At 37.9% G+C, this 18,632-nt stretch overlaps 1 protein-coding gene across 7 annotated transcripts in view; it reads right to left on the reverse strand.

Moving 5' to 3' along the window:
* The window catches only part of agrn (agrin), a 414,019-nt gene that overhangs the window by 310,659 nt on the left and 84,728 nt on the right, over positions 1 to 18,632 (reverse strand). For 5 of the 7 annotated variants that reach the window (XM_047373566.1, XM_047373574.1, XM_047373613.1 and 2 more), the window contains exon 3: positions 1,271 to 1,291. The exons of the other annotated variants lie outside the window; for them this stretch is intronic. In XM_047373566.1, coding sequence (XP_047229522.1) covers positions 1,271 to 1,291 — 21 coding nt within the window. The remainder of the gene's footprint in view (positions 1 to 1,270; positions 1,292 to 18,632) is intronic. 7 annotated transcript variants of the gene reach the window in all.

Here is an 18,632-nt window from a genome sequence, read left to right on the forward strand (position 1 = left end):
GAGAAATCCAGTGTGTTGATGGAAGCAGAAGCATGATGGAAATGTCATGTTTTAGTGGTAGTGGTTCTGGCTTTCAAAATCTATTTTGAATGATTGCAAAACAAATCAGACAGGAACAGCTAGAATAAATTCATAAAGGATTTCAGGTAATAAAAAAGTGATAGTTTTGAATTTTTATTTCCAATAAAATACATAGCTCAGTACTATAACACTTTTTCTTCTGCAATAGCAACAGATTAATCATTCAACTAAAACTAAAACACCATGATAAAACACAGTCGTTGTTCTAACCTGATTCTGTTATGAACAATAAAGGTTTCATCCCGCTCTCTGCTTCTTTCTGCAGGTGCTTGCTTGCAGCGTCTGTCTTGAATTAGTTCAAACAGCACCTAATGAGATCCCAGAGGAAACCTTCACTAAGCAGGTCACAGACTGCTATCTGCACCAGAGAAATTCCTCGCCCCACCATGCATGACCTTTGACCTCACCCCTGCCCCCGTTCTTCCGACGCATTCTCGTAAAAATTAAAGTGAATCGTTTGAAGGTTGATGCCACACAAGAACAAGCTTCTCAGCAAATGACTAATGGCAAATATAGTAAACTATTTCATTTTTTGCAAAGTGTATGCATATTTGTAGCAGCTTCACATGCCGAAGTTGGTTCATAGAAGTTACCACTGTGGAAATATATATTCTAATTTCCCCTCGGGGATCAATAAAGTATCTTTGAAATATACCACAATAAATTACCAACATATTGTATCCATGAAATTATTGACTACCGTCCTTTAACTCTGTCTGCAAGCAGAGTTTCAACCACATCAATTCAAACTGCAGACATGTTCTTGTGTGGATGTATCCATGAACAGCTCAAAAATATAAACCATTATCACATAAAACCAGGACCAAACACCAGCACCAATCTTCCTTCCCCACTTGGCTCACACGGTTTCAAATTACCCTTCAGCTTAATCCTGTCAAGCTCCTCCAAAAGATGGAGGCCCTAAATACACAGACCTGCAGGCGTACTACAGTCCTGGGCATGTTGATGCCCTTATTTGTGCCTGTGTGCGGCATTGATCTCCAGGCTGCTTGTACTGACTGTCATTTGGATTAGGCCTGCATAATGAAAAACTGCCTCACAATCACAATCAGATAAGCCCTTTAAACAGGTGGCAAATACCCAATTAAAATGAGTCTTTGCAAGCAAAGACAAAAAAAAACTAAGTGTAGAAGAAGTGAGAAAATGTCAGATTCAAGCAAGTACTTACCTGCAATAATGTATTTGTGAGCTTCAGTAAGCAAAGAGAGAGAAAAGGAAGAAAAGAGAAGATTAAACAGAGAAAATAAACGGCAAAAGTGTCATGACAAGTGACATTCTTGCAGGACCAAAGTGCAGACAAGAGCAAGGAAGCAGAATGGTGAGTAGATGAATGCTTTTTAATGATATGAACCGGCAAACTTACAGTCTTAGGCAAGACATGAAAAACACAGACAGGTCTAAGGGCGTGGAGTGGGGAGTAGCTAGGGTAGTTTCCAGGAGGAACCAGTGGGGAACAACGACAATCAGGCAGTATAAATACTGAGGGAGAATGGGGAATGGACCAATGAACCAAGGGATCTAAGCAACTGATGGAGGGTGGCTAGTTACCACTGAACAGAGAGTCTAGGGAGGTAACAGAAAACATTAAGTGAACTGGAATAAGTAAACAATGAAACTACCAAAAGAACATAAACAGGGAGAATACAAATCTACAAGAAAATACAAACTAAAATATCTAACATAAGAATCCAGGGCACTAACGAACACCTAAACACTAAAAATTATCTAATAAACCTGAATGAACTGAAATAAAGCAAGTGAAGAAGATGGCAGTGTGGAAAAAAGTAAACAGAACACAAACTCAAAACCCTAAACACAAGCAGATTATGACAAAAATCAATTTTTTCCTTCATTTTGAACCTTTGTGAAAGCTAAATAGAAAGAAAGATGCGATGCATTAATGCGCCTATGGTGGATTATTGACAAGGATCAATAGAATCAGCTAATAAAAAGTATGCTTTTCTGATGAGTGAATGCATCATATCACTACTTGGTTGCACAAATAACACTCGACAGCGTGTAACTGTTTACTGGGAGAAGATTCATTGGTTAGCTGCTTTTATTATCAATGAGAGGTTTCGGAATGTGCACTATAGCAGACAAAGGGAAGCTAAACATATTACAATTAGTCTGGTTCTGAACAGACTGGATTTTCATTAATCTCACTAATCAATAATATAAGATGGTAAAAACAGCTACATTGTTGATTGATTACTCTTTCTTTGAACTAAAAGTAAAATCCTGTTTAACTGCAGAGCTGTGTAACATCGACTGCTCACCCCTGCTTATGATGTGACAACACCTCTTATTAAAAGTTAATGATCAACCGCAACAAAACGTCTTCTTAAGGTTCCTGTATAATTATAATGAATAAATTAATATTTAAAAAAATCAAACACATTACAACAAATCAGAGATATGCAATATCTTGATATGTACCAGACCTTTACATATTGAGGTGTGCTTAACAAAGATAATCTGTCTTGTAAAGGAGTAAAGGAATTACACTGTATTTCATTTTATTTATAGATACCTCTGTCATAAACCCTGGAGAATTTTAGTGTATTTATAAAGATATTTATAGACCATTTGACTTCACAATAAAAACTATTTTGTGTTAAGACAGGTACATTTTCAGTTTATCCAAAAAGTAGAAAAAAAGAACTTTGTAGTTTTTTTTTGAAAATCGAAAGTAGGCCACAGAACGTCTGATTGGTGCATATTTATAAGAAACGTTAAAAAAAATCATTAAAAAACTTGAAAAAAAACCTTCAGACATGCTCTATCTGATGGCCAGAGTGGCTGCGAGGATACGTTTGAGATACTTTAACTGTCCCAACAGAATATGACAACATTAAAACAAAATCAGAATCCTTTGACATGGGCTCCCACAATTCATTTAGTTCTGTGAGCCCTGCTGATGCAGATTGAGGCCGAGTGCTGTTGACAAGGCTCATCCACAAAAGATATGAAGGTCAGGCTGCGACAAGGGAACCATTTTCCCGAGAATAACATAGAAACTGCAGTTATCTGTTTCTGGCCTTGGTACACATCAGCATCGGGTCACATAATACCCTTCAGCAGAGAACAATTGTTTGCTGATTTTAATATGTGTACCAAAATGATGTTAAGTAAAAGAGAATAAAAAAAAAATCATGATTTTAAAGTTTCTAAATGTTTACGAAGCAAACTCTAAATTTTCCCACTTTTATTATCTATTCCAACCGTGAGGCTATAATAAAAGTCCAGTAGTTTAACTGTCCTCTAGTAAATCTTGCCTCCGTGAAGGTTAATATCAGGTTTTACTGAGCCTGCTTCAGAAAGGTATCCTTTTTATTCTGGTCAGTTTAAGGGCTGAAGGCTGTGGAGATGTTAAATTGGATTGTGTAATATCGACTTGTATTCCTGTGCCTATCTTGACTAATATAAATCAGGTCTCTTTGTTTGAAGGGGACCACTGGATATGAACAAAAGTGGCAAAGTTAATTCTTCCAATCTGAAAGCTCTTGCCTCACCTCCATATTTTAGCCATGTATAAAGGAAACTAAGGTGGTTACAAAACAGCAGAGGCCCCATTTAGTGCCATTGCTTAACTTTAGGGAGCTGCAGTAGGAATATGGTGGTGCAATAAGGAAAGTGTGTTCAGGTTGGACTCGATCAGCTGTGAATAAATAAGCCCTCTGTAGGAAAGAAAATGTAGGAGTCCAGTACTGGATTCTGTACCTACAAGGCTGCCAGTGTACCTTATATTTATGCTTTTCAGTCAACCATGCCACAGCCTTCAACTCCCACCCCAGTCCAATAGGGGGCAACATTGTGCCTGTCTATATGTGGTCTACTTGAAGGTAAAGAAGAATGCACCAGGACTTTGACACAGTTTGACATTTTCTAGACCTCATGCAGCAAATTGCAAGAATGTTAAAACAAATGTATTTAGACACATAGCATGTCATGAAAACCAGCAACCTAATTTCTATTTTAGCCTCTACTCTGACACATTATACTCAATTTAAAATGGCTTAAATGCAGCATATCACATCAAGAGCAGATGTTCAAAAGATCATTACTCTGCAATTAAAAATAAGGGTTGGCCTGTTTAAAACTCACATTTCGCCCAGTGTGCTCCAGACTGTTGAAGTGGCCATGGTAATATTCAAAGAGCTGTCTGAGGCCTTCAGAAAGAAGATTATAGCAGCTTAAGAGTCTTGTAAGGGATTTAAATAGGCCTCAAAAGTTAACTTAAAATAAGCCATTCCACTGTATGGAAAATTATCTGCAGGTGGAGGATGTTTAAAACAACTGGTCCAGGTCTGTGTTAGATTTACAGCCAATATAACAGGATGCACTCCTAAAACATAGGTGTCAAACTCAAGCCTGCGGGCCAAATTTGACGGTATAATTATATCTGACCCACAAGGTAATTTCAAATGTCTACTAGAGCTGGCCCGCTCCTACACAGCACACTACTACCAATTTCTAAATTATTTGCTGGTGCGTTGGCATGTCAACCAGGAGCCACAAGGCCCCCTTCTCTGTGGGCAATCATTAGCAACATCAGGTACAAGAAGAGATTCCAGGTATGTCACGTTGACCAGTTCGTGTGCATATAAGGTTCAGTTTTGGTTTAGTATATTGCAAACATGATGGGAAATTGAAAAAAAAAGAAAAATATACATGAATAATTAACAGAGATTTCACACTTTTCACAGCATAACAGCTAAATGGTTTACATGGGTAGGAATAAGTTTAACTCCTACCCCAGTTTCTCAAAATCATAACTACTTGTTTCATCATTCATTAAGTTACAAGTTGCAATATATAGTTTTTTCACACATGCATGCATTTACACAAATACATATACCGTATTTTCCACACTATAAGGCGCACTTAAAAACCATTAATTTTCTCAAACAATGACAGTGCGCCTTGTAATCCAGAGCGCCTTATATATGGATCAATTGGTTAATTGGTTGATCCATACTGGTTGTACACGGCGCTCTGTCAAAATGTTTCAGTACGACTGGTAAACTACAAAGCCGCACCGCTTGCAGCATTACGGCTACCGTAGTCAGGGGCGTCGCCGAAGTAATAGCGGTAAACACCTGTACTGTGCTTACTCCTAGTCCAACACCACTTGTGTGTGTATAACGTTTGAATGTACTGTTGCAGGAATTGCTTGAACTATATGTGATTAGAAGCTCAGTGTGTGGGGTGTATGTTTCGTGTGTGTGTGTATGGAAGATGTTGACATTACTCCTCCGGACAGAGGTGGCGCTGTGTGCTGCCGTAGCTGAGAATCAAGAGTGAAGGAGTGACGTCGGTATTATTGTGTGTGTGGGGTGGGTAGAGACGGCGACCGGAGCAGCGGTGTATGAGTCTGCAAGCCCTGTGTTTTTACGTGCTGCAAAGTCATTAAAAAGAACCCCGAATCTCGTCAACAACTCCGTGTTTTGATGCTGTTTCTTCATGCTCAACTCAGCAACGTATGAGTGAGGGAGTTAACCCCGAGGAAACTAGTAACTTCGGCCCTGGAGAAAGCGTCTCCCCTGTGTCATCAGACTACGGTCAGGGGACAGAAACAGGAAAGGTTAACAGTACTAACGTTTGATTTAGTGCATCAAACTGTTTCTTTTACATGTTTACTGAATCAGGGAAAAGTTCCCTTTCACGTTTTAACTAACGTTTGATTTCAACTTCAACTTCATAGACTCCAATGCATTCCTAACGTGCGGTTGGCTCTATTCAATAGAATTCTATGTAGAGGAGACCTTACCATGAGAGTGAATGGAGTTATCAGAACGCTGGTTTGTAGTGTATTAATAAAGTTTGACTGACTTATCTGACTGTTTTGTTGACATTCTCTTTAGCACAGCTCCATCTAGTGGATGCATAACGCAAACCCAGTCAAACGTTTGACTGCAGTAGCTTCTATTCTATGCGCCTTATAATCCGGTGTGCCCTATATATGAAAAAAGTTCTAAAATAGGCCATTCATTGAAGGTGCGCCTTATAATCCGGTGAGCCTTATAGTGCGGAAAATACGGTACACATGTACACTAACGTGTACACAGCAAAATGAAACATTGAACACATACATACAAACAGGTACAAATACATGGCCCATGAACATGCCAGGCCCTTCTCAACTAAATACTGTTTCAATGGAATATCTTTAAATCTTTTTTTTAACTGGGTGATGTTTTGACATTCCTCTACTGCTACAGTAAGGCTATTCCACAGTTTCACTTAACAGATAGAAACACAAAATGTTTTCATAGTTGTTCAATCACTAAGAATCTTAAGATTATTTTTTCATCTGAGATTAAAGCCTCCATCTCTGTCTGAAAACATCTGTATATTTAGAGGTATCAGGTTGTGTGTCTTACTTTGTACATCATTTGTGCTGTTTTGGAATTTGACCAGATCAACCAACTTTAGGGCATTTGACTTATTAAATTGCATATTGGTATGTTTATGATAGCCAGAATTGTTAAACATTCTTTTCGCTCATTCCTGTAGTTTCCATACTGGTTACAGTGCTGTTTTATATATGTTGCCCCAAATGTCTACACAGTACTCCAGATGTGGTGCAATAAGAGAGACATGAAGCAGCTGGAGTGATTTGTAATTTTAAATGTACCTTGCCTTACCTAAAATTGAAATGCTTCTTAATAATTTAGATTGTAAAAACAGTATGTTATATGTGGTTTCCAAATAATGCTATGATCTATTGTCATGCCTAAAGTTTATGTTCATAAACTATTTCAATTGTTACATTATTTATTTTTATATTTACTCCCATATTTTTATCATGTTATCCCAATGGAATAAATTTAGTTTTATTGATATTCTGTGATAATAATTTTTTATGGAACCATCTCACTAATTCATGCATTCCTTGGATAATCATCTCCTAAAGCTTTTCCAAAAGCAAATCCTCGCTTAAGCAAAGAAATGTTTGTGTAATCGGCAAAAAAAAAAAACAAATCTAATTTTGTTTGATAGCTTGCACACATCCCAACACTGACCCCCTGAGGGACCCCAAAGGAAATATCCGATGCGATTGATAGTCACTTATTTGCATAAATTGCTGCTTGTTTCTTAGATAGATTTTTCTCCACTGTAGCATCTGCCTCCCCACAACTTTGACCATGTCAATTTCATTCCAATCAGAGGAGGGTTTGTTTTTAAACTTTCTGACTATGTCTAGAATTTATTTCTACTGAACTCCTGAAAGAAACATTGAATGTGGAAAAAAAATCATCAAAACTGTTATCCACCGGTCCAATGCTATGTACAGGTTTTGATTGTTTATTAATTAAATATTGTGGGTTATTTATTTGGCTGTTGTTAGGTTTAATAATGCTATTTAAGGTTTTCCAAATATCTCTAATGCTATTTTTATTCTTATCTAACAGTTTACTGTAATAATCCGTTTTACACATCTATGTAATTTCGTTTTATACATTTAATTTTTTTATTCTCTGCTTGTTTAGGTCTAATTTGTATTGATTTTTTGTATAAGGTTACCTTTTTCTTAGTATTTTTTAATCCATTGGTAATCCATGAGTTCTTTGTTTTTTAGATTTCTTACTGATCTGTATTACCGGGCAATATCTGTCGAACAACATTTTGGAAATTCAAATACAAATTTTATATGCATTGTTTATATCTTTTTCTTTGTATATTTTGTTTTAGAAATAAAATGTTTTATTTAGTTATAGATTCCTCAATTCTAATCCTTATGTAGACTAATTTATTATTCTGCTTATCTTTCTTGTAAATGCTATTGTAAAAACTGTAAAACTTGTAAAATTTTAATAACTGATAAATGGTCACTAATACCATTAATTAACAATCTGCTGATTGCACTGTTTTCTATGTCGTTAGTAGATATATTGTCTATTAATGTTGAACTGTGAGTCAAAATCCTGCTAGGTCTAATAAGTTTTGGATATTGTCCAATATTTATAAACCCTCTGTAAGACTAGATAAGAATATAGAAAACTGACCTTTAATTAATGTTTATTTCATGTTTTTTACCCTGCTACTGCAAGGCATGAAGTTGAATGGCTCATGCTTTGAATGGTATTGCTGGCCTCTGAAAAAGGGTACCATTGAAATCTAACTCAGAAGGGTATTAAGGTTTATCATAATATTTTTTAGAAGGATTTACCACATTTCTTAGATTGTGGCCATTTCTTCCATAAATATTTTCCCATCCAGAATATTTGTGATAAATGTCAGATGGGAGTTTGTGTTGTTTTTGGTCAGCAGTGATTTTCATCTTGGAGCTCACCCATGGAGGGCATTTCGCTCAGTCTTTTTCTTATGCTCTAAATGTGAATACTGACCTTAACTAAAGCAAGTGGGGCCTGCAGCACTTTAGATTTTGCTCTGTGTTCTTTTGTGACCTCCTGGATGGTTGTTGATGCACTTTTGGAGTAATTTTGGTTGACTGGCCATTCCAGGGAAGGTTCACCAATGTTCTATGATTTCTTTATTTGTGGATGATGTTGCATAGTGATGTGGTTCGCAGGAGTCCCAAAGCCTTAGTAACATCTTTGTAACCGTTCTCACACAGAGATGTCAGTGACTTGGTTTCTCATCTGTTCTTGAATTACTTTCAACCGGGGCATGCCAAGTTGCTTTTCATGATCTTTTTGCCTACTTAATGTTGCCAGAAGGGTTCTATTAAAGAGATTTCTTGATTTTAAAGGTTAGACAGTTATCAGGCCTCAGTGTGGCTTGTGAAACTGGACCACAAAAATGTGGTTAACCAACCCGATTCATGAATTAACCTTTACTCCCCTAGTTGATGAAATCATAATCATATTTAGACAGGTCCATAAACTTTGAATTAAACCTTTTTGTATTTAAGATAATGTTGTCATTTTATGAGCTAATTCTAAACACTAACAGCAGTTTATAATGTGGGCTTCTGCTTTTAAAGAATTAATGATAAAATTAAAATCCCCCCATTTAGCTGGTGGAAAAAATAAAGACAAACATTTGTTTCTTTTATTTTGAAACAAAACCATGCAACTGGAATAGAAATTTTTTTTTACTTTGATGATCATTTGCAGAAAAAACAAAATATTGAATTTATACTTCTAAGGTACAGTAAACACTTTTTTTTTTTTTTTTTTTCTTGCGAGGTTGGAGAGTTTATTCACCTAAATAGACACTGAAGTTCAGGAAGAGATTTTTTTATATATGTCCCCTTAAAAAACAAAATATGCCCGGTTTGTGAGATCATACCTGTAATTACATATAGAAACAAGTCTCAGGCATGTTTTGAGTGTCACGGAAAAATCCCCACTCAGTAGCAGTCCCGGTCAACTCCAGTTTACTCATTCGGGGGGGGGGGTTCAGCGTGTCAAATGACCACCACCTGAGCCACTATTTAACCATGAGGCGATTTCATCAAATGTTGTTCATTCACCCAAATAACAGTCAACAACCCCAAAAAATCTCCCTGTCGGTCTTCACAATAAGCTCTCAACCCGACAAAACAGCTGTTTTGATGGGTTTTGTCCTGGGGCGGGTACTACCTCAGTGTCAGCTCTCTTACTTCTGTTACGCCTTCTTGCATTTCTCTTATGCCGCTTTCTTTGCTCTCGTCTTGATCCTCATTCTTCCACACTGGGGTCTTTGGGGGAGCACACGGTCTATTATCCGAAGATGAAGCTTAAGACAACTAAACGCTCTGGAGGAGTGGCTATTTATACAGGCTGAATGACAGAGAGAGAAGGAGGGGATGTGTGTCTGGCCTGGCGTTCCCATATCACTTAGGCTAATGTGATTAAGGCTGAGTGAGAGGGGGAATTCATTTAGTTTGGATTGTGTTGGTCTTAAGTGATTCATGTCAGAGAAAGACGAGGGGGAAGGTAGAGGGACGTGTCCGGTCACAGGACTTCCTTATATGCACACATGGATAAAAGAGCGACACTTGGAGCATTTTTAGTGCCTGGTACCAAACTTAGTACACATGAATGTGCACGCACAAATGCTCTTTAATGGTCAGAGGTGTAAGAAAGCACACCAAGCACTTTATCTCAGTACTTCTTAAGTGTTTACATTTTTGTGTCTCACCATTTCAAAAGTTTAAAAGTACAAAACAGTTTGATATCTGTAGAAACCTTCTGGGCTTTTATTTGTTTTACAAGGCAATGTAAGATTAGGGGAACAGTTTACAAAACAGTGGCAGCTGAAACACTAGTAATTAAACTTGATGATATTTAAAACAAAAGGAATACGTTTTATGAAGAAATAAATATTTTATTCTGTAAATTTTGTCCGCACATGATTACCAGAATTATCAACAAGTTGTATCAAAACAGTGAGTAAACATGCTAACGTTAGCCTAGTACTTTAGCAAACTGATCCATAGAACAGGAGCAAAATGTAAGATTATTGAAAGCAATAGCTGTATAAGTTGAGTGAGATTTATGTTAAAAAGCAGCTATACGTGTCTCAGGTGACATGTTGTCAAAACATTATAGTACCGTTCTTGACTTTCATTAACCTAGTGATTGAGCACCATATTACCAGCACAAAGTCAGTTCATTTTCATTCTAAACATTTTATGTAGTTAATTTAGCTATTACAGTATATGTCAACCTTCCAAGTTCTAAACAAGTAGAGAAATATTGCAATGAAAAATTGGCGTTCATCTATCAAAAAGATAGAAGAATGTTTCTTCATCACATTACTGCTTCTTTCAACACATTTAGCGAACTTAAAATAATAATTTGAGGATTTACTTCTAAACAAGAGGTTAATTGGTTCATACAATTTCAGAGATTTGCTAACAGAAATTCCCATTGAAACAGTTTAGGTTTCTGCTGGACCGTTTCAACTCTCAAGAACAAACAGAACATAGCATTTGTGTGGCAAACAGTGCTCATGGAAGGCACTAAGGAGCAGGGCCTCAGCAGTGCTTACTGTGAGTGTTGAATGGCTTTTTGAAGGCTGCCACCCACAAACACACAATATCAGGGCAGAGGTTGCAAATCCCTGACACTTCATTCAGAAAGATAAACTTTATTCCAGAGGTCTCTCCAGAGTAAGTTATCACATATTGGATAAACAGAGTTATACAGAGGCACGAAGAAAAGTCAGTTTCACCATTAGAATGCCAGGTTTTCTGGGTGCAAGGTTATTGTTTTTTTAAAGTAAAAATTATGAACAATCTCCAAAACTCAGAATCAGTGTTATTTTTTAATGGGAAATGGGGTCTTTGTTTGCCATTTACAGTGCCTTGCAAAGGTATTTGGCCCCCTTGAACTTTTCAACCTCTTGCCACATTTCAGGATTCAAACAAAAAGATATAAAATTCTAATTTTTTGTGAAGAATCAACAACAAGTGGGAAACAATTGTGAAGTGGAATGAAATTTATTGGATGTGTCAAACTTGTTTAACAAATAAAAAACTGAAAAGTTGGGTGTGCGATATTGTTCCTTCCCCTTGCGTTAATACTTTGTAACGCCACCCTACAGCTGCAAGTCACTTGGGGTATGTCTCAATCAGTTTTGCACATCGAGAGACTGATATTCTTGCCCATTCTTCTTTGCAAAACAGCTCGAGCTCAGTGAGGTTGGATGGAGAGCGTTCGTGAACAGCAGTCTTCAGCTCTTTCCACCGATTCTCGATTGGATTCAGGTCTGGACTTTGACTTGGCCATTCCAACAACTGGATACGTTTATTTGTGAACCCTTCCATTGTAGATTTGGCTTTATGTTATGGATCATTGTCTTGTTGGAAGATAAATCTCCATCCCAGTCTCAGGTCTCTTGCAGACTCAAACAGGTTTTCTTCCAGAATGGTCCTGTATTTGGCCCCATCCATCTTCCCATCAATTTTGACCATCTTACCTGTCCCTGATGATGAAAAGCAGACCCAAACCATGATGCTGCCACCACCATGTTTGACAGTGGGGATGTTGTGTTCAGGGTGATGAGCTGTGTTGCTTTTACACCAAACATATCGTTTTGCATTGTGGCCAAACAGTTAGATTTTGGTTTCATCTGACCAGAGCACCTTCTTCCACATGTTTGGTGTGTCTCCCAGGTGGCTTATGGAAAACTTTAAACAAGACTTTTTATGGATATCTTTGAGAAATGGCTTCTTCTTGCCACTTTTCCATAAAGGCCAGATTTGTGCAGTGTACGACTGATTGTTGTCCTATGGACAGACTCTCCCACCTCAGCTGTAGATCTCTGCAGTTCATCCAGAGTGATCATGGGCCTCTTGGCTGCATCTCTGATCAGTCTTCTCCTTGTTCGAGATGAAAGTTTAGAGGGACGGCCGGGTCTTGGTAGATTTGCAGTGGTCTGATACTCCTTCCATTTCAATATGATTGCTTGCACAGTGCACCTTGGGATGTTTAAAGCTTGGGAAATCTTTTTGTATCGAAATCCGGCTTTAAACTTCTCCACAACAGTATCTCGGACCTGTCTGGTGTGTTCCTTGGTCTTCATGATGCTCTCTGCGCTTTGAACAGAACCCTGAGACTATAACAGAGTAGGTGCATTTATACAGAGACTTAATTACACACAGGTGGATTCTATTTATCATCATCAGTCATTTGGGACAACATTGGATCATTCAGAGATCCTCACTGAACTTCTGGAGTGAGTTTGCTGCACTGAAAGTAAAGGGGCCGAATAATATTACACGCCCCACTTTTCAGTTTTTTATTTGTTAAAAAAGTTTGACACATCCAATAAATTTCATTCCACTTCATGATTGTGTCCCACTTGTTGTTGATTCTTCACAAACAATTAGAATTTCATATCTTTATGTTTGAAGCCTGAAATGTGGCAAAAGGTTCAAAAGTTCAAGGGGGCCGAATACTTTCGCAAGGCACTGTAGTTGCATGCTGAGTGCAAAGAAAATCAAAAGATTGCTTTTAGGAATAACATCCCATTGAACTGACTCTCCCTCCCTAGAAAAGGAAGCATTTCACAGACAGGAAGAAAAATGTGTCATCCCTCCCTCCTTCTTTCTGCCTCTTTTGTACGCTATCACGTACCTCCCTCTGGCTTCATACTGCTTGCAGTATTATCCTGGATTTTTTTTCTGGCAAGTCAGTCTTTTACATTCAAAGCCTGTTTCCCAAACACAATCTAAACATTGTATGACTATAAATTGCTGGTTAAAAGAGATGAAATCCTAACAAAGTGAACATCTTTTCCATGATCCAGTTGCAAAGACTCTAAGCTGTTAGTGGACTTCTAACCTGGACAGTCTTACCAGAGATCCAGCCAACACAGCCGAGAGTTTGGTCTCTCTGAAACAGGACCCAGAAAAAGGGACAGAAGTGAGGAGAATTCTGAAGGACTTGGACTGACTTGAGCATTTTCTCACAGACAGGACACTGTGGGTTGTAAAAATGCTCAATCAGTTTCCAGCTGTGAGGTGTATACAACCCTTTCACTGTCCCCTCCTTTTCTGAACAACTTGAATAAATAGAGCCTGAGAAATGGGTTGGAGGCAAAGAAATAAGGGAAAGGTTCCTTTGGTGCTTGTTCACCTCCTGCAACACATCCTTCATGAAGCTCTAATTTACGCCGTGGACTATGCCAAACAACTGCTGACTGGAAGAATAAGCAGGACCTGGCTTGCTTATTTTCTTTTTGCTGGATTTGCCTCAGCTGAGGGGATACAAGGATTTAATTGATGATGTCATTCTGAGAAAGCTTTAGCATCTTAAGATGGAGCATTTGGTGTTCCTGTATCCAGTCCCATGCAAAAGTATTTGCACTGAATATGTTTTCAAATTTGTTAAGTGGCGGCCACAACTTTCAATTAATTCTATTGGGATTTTATGTGATGGAACTCAAAGTAGCACATAAAATGCTTTTCATTGTCAACTATTTAGAAACAGAAATCTGAAAAGTGTGGTGCATTTATATTCAGAGACCTTAACTCCGATATCCCTACATAAGATTTCATAAATTATAAGGGTTAGGCAAGCAAACTGCTCCAGGCTGCAGATAAATTGTAATTGGATCGGCAGTTGTAACTCTACCAGAGTACCGTCCTCTGGTCTGCTTTGGGGTCCGAGATGGGTTCACACTGGCGTGACCCAGAAAACAGACTTTGTCATGGTAAAAAGCATTCCAAAGGTTTGGCGTGAAAGCACTGTAAAGACAGTGAAAGAAACTTTTTTTTTACAAAGAATGGACATAAATGTCATTGTCAGCGTGTCAATTGTTGGGACCCACAGCCATGGATTTCAACATTAAACTCTGGTACAGACTTTCCTGAACTTTCAAAATAAATTACATTTCACTAACTTCCAGCAACTGAGGAAAGGGGGGGTAGCAGCAGACTTCCCATGATGCCACTGTCTGAATAAGAGCACCCCCTCTCCAACCAGCCGACCTCTTCCACACGGCCTTCGAAAAGGACCGGATAGGGGAGACAAGCGCGCTGATGTCTCTTTGCTGGCAAACAGACAAACTCTTCAACTGGATCCAAAGATGTCATACGATCATCGATCATATGCAAAGTTAAGTACGAATGAAATACTGTCTGTGTATCCGGTATTTTCATTCATGAACGGGGAAATTAAGGTGTAAGAATTGCTTACTTTCTCTCTGAGGCCTGCAGCAGCAAACTGTCCCAGAGAAGTTCCCTACAGAGAAGCGGTCTCTATGAAGCCGAGCGGAGCGGTCTCCCAGTCTGGAAGGAAGACAGCAGAGACCCCACCACCATGGTAACGGTAACGTGCAGTGTGGTTAGCGGACAGAACGGGCCGTCTTTCATCCACAGCCACGGAGGTTAGCTAGAAGCTAACCGTTTGTTCACAGACCGGCCGACAGAACAGCCGCCTCTCCCACAGCTAAGGAGGTTAGCTGTAACTAACCATTGTTCACTGTGGATACCTTCTCCAAACTTCATTGTCACCCGGGCAACTCCTCAGCATGGTCAGAGGTTAGGTTTGGGCAGAGCAGAATAATATAGAAGTGATTTAGATTGAAATGATCTAAACATTTTTCATTTTATGAAGTTTGGTTTTGTTTGTGTTGAACTCAGCTATCTTGGTGCTAGCAGACTATCTGCAGCACACGTGCTCAGGTTGTGTTGTTTGTGTGTTTTTAAAGTTAAGACAAAATTTATTAAAGGGTGATTTTAAACAGAAGATTGATCATAACGCGCCGTCCGCGCTTAAGCATTTTAACCCTTTTATTAACGGTATTTTTAAAGGTGTGTGTTTGAATCTGGTGCTAAGCTAGCAGCTTCTTTGTTAGCTTCAAGTGCTAACAGCTAAGGACATGTGCTTGCTGCTAAATAATATTTACCCAGAAAGGTTTAGTTTTCAATCCAGTACATAATGTGTCCCTAACATCATTTTACTAAATTTGATAAGTAAACATCATTAAGCCCCATTTCTCCAGAAAGATTTGTCTCTTTCCAAAATATTCCCTTAATATTTCTTCAAATATTATTTTAATAAATAAAAGCAGCTAATGAGACACCGTTGAGAAATAGTCATCCAGAAGGTTGGTTTTATTCAGCAGATCATTATTTAAAACATTATTTTATCAAAATAATATTTTATCTGATCTTGCATTGTGAGTGGTTGTCTAAACGTTTGCTGATTATTGCCTAAATTGGTTCTAAGACTAACTTAACTTCATTTCCAGATTCTTCAAGATAATCCTTGGTTCTCAAACATAAACATTGCATGGTAATGTTGCATCACTCTTTTGGTCATGGTTCTCAATCATCTTTAATAAACTTGTTTATATTGTACATAGCCCATTAATCTTCATTATTCTTTAATTCTGCTTGGTAGTTTAGTTTAATTGTTTTAGCATAGTAAAGAGTTTGTTAATTGAAATATCTTTGACTTTGACTTGACTTATTCTTGTTAATAAATTCTTGTATTTTAAGAAATTGTGTGAATTCGTTCCATATATGTGCAGAGTTTTGCTGTTCAATAATGTCAGAGCTTGTCTCACACCTTTCTATTTTGTCCTAATACCATCACCTTACTGGGCTGGTATTCACAGGACAACACTTAACAGACCGAAATATTATTTGATAAAATATTAAAATATTAAATATTAAATAATATTCTCAGATTCATAATCCCAACACAATCTAGTAGATTTGCAACTTTAATTGCAGCCAAACATGGATCTACAAATAACTGACTCAGGGAAGCTGAATACAAATACACCACTTGACAGTTTTTATTGTTAAAAAATGTTGAAAACCATGTCTAATTTTTCTCCCACTTCACAAATAGGCATTACCTTGTGTTTATCTATTACAAAAAATCCATTAAAGTCCATTAAGGTTTGTGGTTATTATTGGATAAAATGTTAAAAAGTATTTGGGTTATAAATAGTTTTGCAAGGCACCGTATGTATTGTTGAAAGATTGTGTGGCGATGGCTTTTGGTATGTACTGTAAGTTTCCCTGTCAAAGTTAGACCCTCTGAACTGTGGGCATAATAAACTGCTAAAGTTTTGGCTCCAATCTCAAAGCGGCAACCTCTTACGTTTCATAATGAGTGAATTGCATATGCACCACAGACACAGCTTGAATATATATAGCAGTAGAGAGAAATGCAAAGAAGGCCTCCTTTCACTCAGGCAGAATCTTGTCACAATAGCGTAATTTCACGCCACGCAAATCTGCAGCTCCAGTGTGGGCCTGCCTTGATTAATTTGGTGTAGGGAGGCGACAAATCAGAAATCCTTGAGGCAGACATTATGACTGACAGCGAGGACAGACTGATAAAGCCATTCCTGCAAGAAGAACGGACTGATGCTCCAACAGAACGTGGGTGAAGCCAGGTAGGCTCTAACATGGAAAATCGCTAAATGACCTCCACATAGAGTTTAGTAGGACAAAAAACCCTGAGAAAGCACTGATTATCCAACCTGCCAGAAATTCTTCTGGATGTCTGAAAACATTTGATGCTCCAGACGCCTCCGCGGCTGATTTCTTTTCACAAGTCATCAAGGGTGGGTAGCCTTGCTCTGAGCCAGGTTTTCCCACTCCTAGTCTGATACTTGCTATGAAGGACTCAAGAGCCCGCTGTTCGTAGCCCTGTAGCTGATGACAGTACAGCGAGGCGTTAGGATGACAGATCCCACATTCCCAACATTCCAACTGTAGCTTGAGATGGATGCCTCTCTCCTAAAACTGAGAAACCTCAAGGTAAATGTGCAGCCTCAAGCCATGTCCCTACAAGGCTCAAGGAAGCACACGAGAAGTTGGCTCTTACAGAGCAAATTCAGCACCAACGCTCTACAAAATAGATACTAACTCAATATACTTTCTGCACCTATGTCAGCAGCAGGGTAATGAGGGGTGGGAGAAAAAATCTTTTTTGTTTGTTGATGCTTTTATGAATTGAAAAATTATGAATTTTCAGTTTAATTTTGAGGTATTTTATTAACAAAAAACCCCCCCAAAAAAATCAGGTTTTGCATTATCTGTACAACCACTAGCCGATTGATTTAAGCATCACTATTACTTTTTGTTAAGTAACAAATAACGTTTTATTTTCAATTATACAGAAAATTGCACACAAAAATTGCCCACTATAACCACATCCAAAACCTTTTCACAACAGACCATGTAGAATTTTGGTTTGCTCAGCTCAATGTGATGTTTGACAATTAAAAAACAAAACTGAATACATGTTTGTCCTTTTTCCCTACTGTATTGTATGTATTTACAGATTGAAAGGTGTAAATGAATGAGTCTCAACTGCAGATATGTCAAACTCAAGACATTTCTGTTCCTATAATTATTATTATTATTATTAAAAATGATTAATCAGGCTTTAAGAAATATAGCTTTCTACAAGGACATTGTGTTCTTCCAATAGGAAAAAAATGTTTTTTTAAGAATTAAGTTGATCAAGGTTTCTCAGACAGCTATACATTTTATTGTTCTGACCCCGACACATTTATCATGTTGATCACCACCATGAGTCCACTTCTGAGCACAGGTTGGGCATAACTGTGCCTCCCAATGGGTCCAACAGAGCAATTCACCTAGCAGTTAATGTCAGCCTGGTCAAAGTCAAGAAGACAGAAAGTAATAAAAATTACTAGAACCATCATAAAGTAAGGAGTCCAGCTATGATTCCTGCTGTCATAAATGACATCACTGATTTGTCTGGCCAACCCTATAACTTAAGCACATCGTGCTCCATATTTCACCCTCTCCACCCCATTTAGGGACACAGCCATCACTGCTGTTAGCAAAATAGACCGATCCATTATTGGCTCTTGCTGTTACAGGGAATGGTTTTTAATTTAGCCAGTTAACAACAAAAAGAAATGAATCTGAAGAAAATAAATAATTAAACTGTGAAATAACAGAAAGTCTGGGACCATCACCAATCCCAATGGGATGAATCCTGTTGTATTCTTCCTGGAGTAATTATCAAAAATTTAAATTTAAATTTAAAAATCAGAGTGACATGAAATTTGACAAATGTTTCGAGTTGCAGGAGGAATAGACATCTGAATGGATGATCAATGCAGGCTGA

Source organism: Girardinichthys multiradiatus, chromosome 1 (genome assembly GCF_021462225.1).
Source record: "Girardinichthys multiradiatus isolate DD_20200921_A chromosome 1, DD_fGirMul_XY1, whole genome shotgun sequence".
NCBI lineage: Eukaryota > Metazoa > Chordata > Actinopteri > Cyprinodontiformes > Goodeidae > Girardinichthys > Girardinichthys multiradiatus.